Genomic DNA, 8,224 nt, shown 5'->3' on the forward strand with positions numbered 1-8,224 from the left:
GGGGGGGGGGGGTCAGTTTTCACAGCTGCAAAAAGGCCAAACAGAGTGCTGCTGTGTGTCCTGGGCTTTGAGGATTTCCACACTCAAAAGGAACACAACCTCTTCACGACTAACATCAAATCACAATTCTTAATTTCATCAAAGGACGTGCTTGTGAGGTGAAATTATTTCAAATTCTTCCTTAAGATGATGAAGTTCAGCAGACTTGACTGTCTGTTGACATATAACAACATCTACGACCATAATAAAACAAATTTGCCATCTAGGTCGGCTTGTAGTATTTCATTTTGTACATTACTACTGATTAAATATATGCCTGCTATTCTAGACCAAGATACTTCTATCTCAGTGACAGCAAATCCTTTTTTGTAGGAGATCAACCTGAACAGTAGATGGGGCTGTTGTCATTTAAAAAAAGCAACACTCATGACAGTGTGAAAACCTCATTTAACTTAATAGTTCATTTTGTATTTTTTCAAGCACTCACTAACATTACATAAATAATAAGAACCCCTCAGATATAATAGTCCAAGTAAAGGATCGAAATGGTGTAATTTTACATGAACAATGAAATAAAAATGTTATGGGAAAGGTACTGATAAATAAGGGTGAAATACCTGTCAGAAACATGGCCTGAGATCAGGGATCCAAAGAGGTATCCCACAAAGAGCGTTGAGGATGCAAAGGGAACTTTCCATTGATCATCACAGACGAGGTCCCACTGTAAAAAAAAGATACATATTTCAAACACAAAAACAAAGCAAAGAAAACTTCAAATATCATAATGACACTCTGTAAACACACACAAGCACATTCATACTGACCTCTGTGACAATGTTGGATTGGTAGATGTCTTTGCTGTAGTTCCATCCATCTAAACATCCCTCCTGCGCCAAGTCGGTGAGATTAACATCCCTTCCAGGAATAAGTCCTTCAGCTGACATATTTCTCACCACGTCCAGACTGTACCTACTGCACTGGCTCTTCACCTCCTCGCCATTTACTAACGTAAAAGGGATGATGGCATTTGTCCACTCTTCAGTTAAGTTAAAGTCTGGAATGAGGCAGTGATGATTCGGAGTTGCCCCGATAAACACCATGTAAAGTCCATTGAATCCAGTTGAGACAAAAACTGTGTTGAGGAGGAAGAATGTGGTCCAGAAAAAAGGACCAGTCTGTCCCAGGAATGCAGTATCTTCATCATAGTCACCCATGTTCTATATACAAAATATAAAAATACTTCCCTTCTTGTGAGAGAGAAAGCAATCCGGGATATTCTTCAGTGTATGAGCTGTGGTATCCGTCTTAAAGTCTTGAGCTAAGTACCAGAGTGTTTGAGCTCTCAGTCGAGTGAGCTGGTCCCCCAGTGGGACCGAGTCACAATGGAAATACCTTCTAGTCCCAAGAGTTTTAAAACTTCTTTCAAGGGGATAACTTTTTCACCCCTTTCCTTACTGCTGCATCCACTGTCTCTCAGTTTGTGGGAATGGGACTTTATTGGGAAGCTCTTTATGTGAAAATACTGATGGAGAATCCCCTCTCTCATTGATTTGATTTGATTAACTGAAAGTAAAATGATCAAAAGCTTCAAAGTGGCCAATCTGACCACCCAGCCCCCGCACCACTCAGTTGAAAGTGGTATTTTCTCTAAATAGCATTCCACACTTTTAAATACCCCGAAGAAGTACACGTGCCTGTACTCTAAATGTTGCTAAGTATCATTAGGAGTCCAGTTGGGACTATTTTCAAGCCACACAGCAGACATAACATAAACATGCCTTTGTGTAAAAGTTCAGTAGAATTATAGCAATCCTGTAGTTGTCTTTGAATTGTACAATACATATATACATTTAACAATCCTTAGTAGACAAGGAAAAAATGATTTACAAAAAATATATCCATAGTTCCAAAGTTTTATAGTACACATAAGTCTGTTACATACATATGATCATTGCAATCCTATTGTGAACACTGATATTGGCATGTGTATTTCCTTAATTTAGTATTTTGGTGTACTGTACATAATTGTAGTTGTTCCTCCTCAGGCCACAGAGTAACACTAGTTAGAGTAATTACTATATAATTAACTTTTTTATAAATTCAACACATGTAAGCATTAGGATGTGGCTAATGAGCACATTTAAACAAAACATTTTAGAAAACTTGTTGATTACTGAAAAAATTTGTTTCCTTTACCTCTACTCCTAAAAAGGACTTTAATATTATATCTAACCAAATAAAACTGGGGAATTTTCATCGTGATATGAGTTTCTTTTACAGTGTCCACATGTTGTGTCTTGCACATTTCATATTGCATATTGTTAAAGGACCATTTTGTATTTCAATTTTTTTTTCTAATACTCATCAGTAACACTTATATACACTACACTTTCCAGTTTGTATTCCTTTCTATTATCCCAAAGTTTGAAAAGTGTTTTTCCGGATTGATCTATAGCTGATTTATGCCAACATCCTAAAAATACAATCATTTTAAACCTAGCTTTATCCATTGTACAAATATTTGTTTAGGAAATGTACACACATGAGCACGTATTTGATAATATATTGGTTCTGTAGATTATTTAATTATCAAATAACTGAGGTAGCTTAAAGGAAATATTAGTGACATTTTACCCTGTTTACCTGTATTTAATGAGCGCATTAGCTTTCAGGAAGCTAATCAGAAATGTTTTAACTGAGCTAAAGGATGCAAATGTTTGCTCCCCATTTGCAAGGCCAGGACAGTTCTGCATGACAACATTAGGTAATCATCCTTAATCAGTGAAGACACCTAATGGCTTTCACTAACGACTATTCAAAAGTCGACAGAAGACATAATCTACTCGCAAAAAGCAAGAAAATAATTGGTTGCCAAAGGTAAACCAAAAGTGAATAGCTCACATGCTACTAATGTTAGTCACTGCATCCAAACCATGTTTTTAAAGTGGATAAGATTAAATGAATAAAAAGTTATGATAGTCATGTGACAACCCAACAACAGTTTCTCTAGGCATAAAAAGCTTACCAATACAGGGGACCGACCTCCAAACTGACCACTACACTGTATAATGGAAAGGAGGGAAATTGGTTGTGCTTATGTCAATTATTCAGGAGATGGAAAATATTTAATTATGTGCCCGGCCTTCAGCATTATGTTTTTTTTATACCGATGCAAATTCAAGCTAAAATCATGCGGTATGTTCCCATGCTTGTGCATCATTGTTTGGTTTGGTTCAGCCATTTAACAGCATTGGGAACAGACTATAATTTACAGTGAGGACTACACAAAGAAATGGCGCCAACCTGCCCTCCATTCAGGACTTCCTCCTGAGTTAGGAAACAAGTAGGAAACACGCACGTCAACCCCACCCTGAACACAACCTGTTCAAATTATTCTGTCTGGCAGGCGCTATACTGTCAGTCCAAAGTGTCCGCGATCAATGTCTGTGCACGACCCTGTAAAACTAAGAAACCACTCTACCTGTAAATCATATATCTATTTTATAGTTAAAACACAGATACGTTTCACTGTTGTTATCTAACCTTAAAAAAAATGTCATGGTAGGAGTAAAGCAATCAATGACAGAACATCCATTTTGTAACAAAGTGGGGAAACAAGCGTGTGTAATCGTTAACCTAGGGTTTTCACAGCTTGCTCTCAACATGAGGCTGTAACAGTCTTACACAGAGAGAGAAAGATATACAAATGTAAAAGTGTCAGTGCCGTCAAATTAAGTTGCACATGACATGTTAGAGGAGCATATTGTGCCATCAGCACACAGTGTCAAAAATTGATAAACAGGATTTAACATGTCAATTAGTGAGCCACTGGTGGGTGGATTGTGTTATTGTTGGCAAAACAATTTTCCTCAGAATATTTATTGTAACATATAATCAGCTTTTGAGATAATGTTTAACCTCAAGAATGTTTCAGGTTAACAATAACCTGAAACATTCTTGAGGTTAAACATTATCTCAAAAGCTGATTATATGTTACAATAAATATTCTGAGGAAAATTGTTTTGCCAACAATAACACAATCNGACTGTATTTATTATGTTTATCAACTACGTGATTAATAGGCAAATTCTTTCAGCTTTAAAAAAACAATCTGTTTAGCTTTCGACAGGAACTATGTACAGTATATTAATTGATTGACCTTCATGAACGTAATACTTAAAGCAACGCTGTACATTATACACCACTCAACACTGTAGAAAATAAAACACTTGAAATGAAACACAGCTAGAGATAAAATCAACTAGAAAAATAAGAACCCCACACATTCAAGCAAACACACACCTACCTACCACCAGAGAGGCACATAGAGGAAGCCAGGCAGGGCGAGGCCTAGGAGAAGCATCCTCCAGTCTCTCAAGAAGTAGGCTAACAGTGGTATGAACATGTAGCCTGCAGCAAAGAAAGACTCACACCTGCGGTGGAATAAATTGTCCGAACCTTTGGGCTCAATATCTCTGTCCCTGAAGCACAGGAGAAAAGGGGGAGATTCAAAGCACAGGCAAAGAATGACACATTATTTTCATGGACAAGTTAGCAACTAAATACACCTGAAATCATCGAATAGAGGCAAACAAAAGTACCTAGCACAAACGCAGCCACATAATTAGAGATTTGTCCCATCCCGACAATAAAGAACAGGGCGCAGAACACGGGCCAGGATGGAGCGAAGACCATGATGAATGTGAACACTGTCTGGACTGCCATGGTAACAAACAACACTATTTTTCTCCCATACCTTACAAATGGATACAAAGCATGTAAATGACCATGTAAGTAGACGCAAAGGTCAACCAATGGAACCCTCAAATGTACTGTATAGTATGACTTCACTGAAGTCGACAAAACACTGACAAATCCAGTAAGTACAACACAGTAGTGTAAATTGTTTACCAGAGTTTGCATAGCTGTTGAAGTTAAACATTTAGCCGAGAGTCAGCATTTGTGAGAAGGTCAACACATGACGGTTGGGAAAATGCTTTACTAATGCGGCTTCATTTTTACTGGCACATGCTCTTTTTTCCATTTAGTGAACTGTCAGACTTTGATCAGCACTGACGGCTAAAAAAAGAGAAATAGGTTCTTGTTGAGTTGTTTGAGTATGAGAAAATCATTAGATGTATCATTAAAACATCTATTCATTGATAGTGGGGCACACTTGTTGCTGTTGGAAATTTGACTTGGCAGATCATTTGGTACAATAAGTGCTTACTTAGTGATTAACGTTTTGAAAAACTAAAGTCAATCTTTCACCACCTGTCAGAGAGCTGCCCCGAAACGAAGGAGCCAGTGAGAACACCACAGAAGAAGATAGAAGAAGTTAGCGGGTTCTTCCACCTGTCGCCACACACCAGGTCCCACTGAAAACACACACACGCACACACAGGCAGTATTTAAGTCTTCACAAAAAGTAGCAATTTCTTAACAAAAAACGGTCTAAAAAGTACCACAGGAGTGCATTTGTGTGTGTAAGTATAACCATAACAATTACCATAGTTATATCAAAATAAGCAGAGATTTGAAATGTTGGCTTTTTTTAACAATTATAACCTAATGGCTTATTTATTTGTTATTACTGGAAATATATATTTTTTTCTTTATTATGTCCAAATATTCACCTAACGAGAGTGGAACAAATATTAGACACATCTTTGAAAATGTAATACATTATTGTTTTAGTTTCCAATGATTGATAACTTGGTGGCTGAACAATTCATGTTATATGTGAGGCAATTTCTTGTGTAGATGTTGAAAATATCTCTGAATCTATTGCAACATCAAGATGAAATGTAGTTTTTGCACTCTATTTAAAAACTCTAAATGACTAAGTAGGCTACTGTACTTGAGTAAAATGTTGAGAATTTGACAATTGTATGCTACTGTAGGCTACTTGCCACTACAATTCAAGGGTACATATTGTAGGTTACTTTCACTCGACTACATTTATTTAATACCTTTAGTTGCTACGCAGATTTTGATTAATAATGTGAAATATAATTTATAATTGAGTTACAATTGGAGTAAATACAAAAGCTACCTTGCAGTATTAAGAGTAATTACAACTGGCTGTAACTGTACCACTTTTGATAACACTTTAATGTATCAATAATTATAATCAAAACATATGATAAATATTATTCTGGGATGGGCCAATCTGCATAATGAGTAGGTACCACCTTAAGTATATTTTGAAGCTTATTATTTTTAACTTTTACTTCAGTTACATTTCAAATGAAGGAATGTTCTTACACACTCCGGTTCTTTCACTCAAGTACAAGATCTGGGAAACTTTTCCGCCTCTGCTTATAGCCTACTTCCTGTATGAATATCATATACATTCCTCATGCGTCATCTCAGTGTCAGCTGCATCACAGAAGCTACGCAGACCTGTGCACAAACCTCCGTTATGATGGTAGAAATGTACACGCTTTGGTCATACTCCCACCCATCCAAGCAGCTCTCAGTCGGCACATTAGACATGTTAACGTCGACCCCGGGCAGAAAGCCTCTGTCCGAGAAACTCAGCACATCTCCCAGCCTGTATCTGGAGCACTTGCTGGGCACCAACGCGCCGCTGTTGCTGTCCAGCTCCAGCGGGATGCTGCGGTTCCTCCACGCCGCCGTCAGGTTCACGTTTGCGGGAATGACGCAGCGGTGGGGCGGCGTGTCGGCCACGAAGACGATGAACATGCCGCTGAAACCGTTAGGGATGACGGTGAGACAGAGTAGGAAAAACACCTGCTGCTGGAAATGTCCCCATTCCCCGAGAAAGGCAGTTGCAACCTCGTAGTCAGTCATGTTGTTTGTGTTGGCTTTTGGCTCCTTGCACACTAAGTGGAAGGATTTTGAAGTGGGCTTTTCAAAAGCAGTGGTTTTGTTACAGCTTCTAAACCATCCCACCCACCACCTGCTGTATTCAGTGTTGGCTGAGATTTTCCTAATTAACCGATATTGAGAACATTAACAGGCCACATACAGTTCCTGGATAAAAAAAGAGTTACACAATGAAACAGGCCTACTATACTGTCCACTTTGCGCCAAATAAACATAAAGTACGATCTACATCTATGTCAACATGTTAGCTTAGATTACGTTTGACAAAATATAGCTTTGTTCAGTTTCAACATAATAACGTTTAGCTCTGTCTCAGAATTCATAACAATGACCTATTAACCTGAGTGTGTGTCTGCACCTACTCCATAAAATATTAGAGTGAGCGGTCATCTTATATTTTTCCGGAGGGGTATTTTTATTGCTTATATCAAATCCGCTAAATGTGTCCCTGGAATTATAAATAATAAGATCGTATGTTGCATTGGTCGAATTAGAATTTGTATGAGATCATTTGGTCAATCACACAAAATCAGAAGCTCCATTTGATCCATACAGGTGTATCAAAGAGCAAATATCAAATTGAGTAATTAATGATGATTTCCACTTTGTACTTGCGGCACAAGACTCTGCAGGAGCCAGACAAAAGATCTGCACATATTCAATCTCCCAGCAACTTTAACTGTTCACATTTGATCTATCAGATACCTTTGTCTGACACTTCAACCTCTGTTGGATTGAAATGTTGCACAGTAAAAATAGCTGGGAGCTTTTAATGAAGTGTGCTGGTCTTTAGTTTGATTCCTGATATTTTAATTCTTCCCTGAAAAGTTTTAAAGATGTCAAGACAATTCTCTACCCATTTTTCTCTATAATGGCATATCTATTTGGGTTAAAGTCCAAATATAAAGCACAGTCCAATCCTTTTTTACAACTACTTTAAGGTATGTCCTCTGCTTTCCAAGAATAGCAGACCCGTTTGTCAAGGGTGTGACAATTACCAGAAACAATCTTGATCATGGTTAAACATTAACTCAAAAGCTGATTATAATGTTACAATAAATATTCTGAGGGAAATTGTTTTGCCAACAGTAACACAATCCACCCACCAGTGGCTCACTAATTGACATTTTAAATCTTTTTTTGTTTGTCTTTTCTTCTGTACTTACAGTACATGGACAAAAATGTCAATTTTTGAAACTGTGTGTGCTGATGGCACCATATGCTCCTATAACATGTCGTGTGCAGCTTAATTCGACTCCACTGACGCTTTTAAATTTGTATATCTTTCTCTCTCTGTGTAAGACTACAACCTTATGTTGAGAGCAAGCTGTGAAAACCCCAGGTTAACGATTACACATGCTTGTTTCCCCAC

The 8,224-nt window shown here is 37.8% G+C and overlaps 1 protein-coding gene across 1 annotated transcript in view; it reads right to left on the reverse strand.

The window, feature by feature from the left end:
* Positions 1-6,868, reverse strand: part of LOC104951129 (solute carrier family 22 member 4-like) — an 8,953-nt gene extending 2,085 nt beyond the window's left edge. Inside the window, 5 exon segments of the mRNA XM_010777762.1 lie at positions 4,311-4,425; positions 4,428-4,481; positions 4,602-4,756; positions 5,275-5,378; positions 6,418-6,868. Coding sequence (XP_010776064.1) covers positions 4,311-4,425; positions 4,428-4,481; positions 4,602-4,756; positions 5,275-5,378; positions 6,418-6,816 — 827 coding nt within the window. The 5' untranslated portion in view covers positions 6,817-6,868.
* Positions 6,869-8,224: the final 1,356 nt, after the last annotated feature.

This window comes from Notothenia coriiceps, unplaced genomic scaffold, assembly GCF_000735185.1.
Source record: "Notothenia coriiceps isolate Sejong01 unplaced genomic scaffold, NC01 NC01_scaffold00018596, whole genome shotgun sequence".
NCBI classification, from domain to species: Eukaryota; Metazoa; Chordata; class Actinopteri; order Perciformes; family Nototheniidae; genus Notothenia; species Notothenia coriiceps.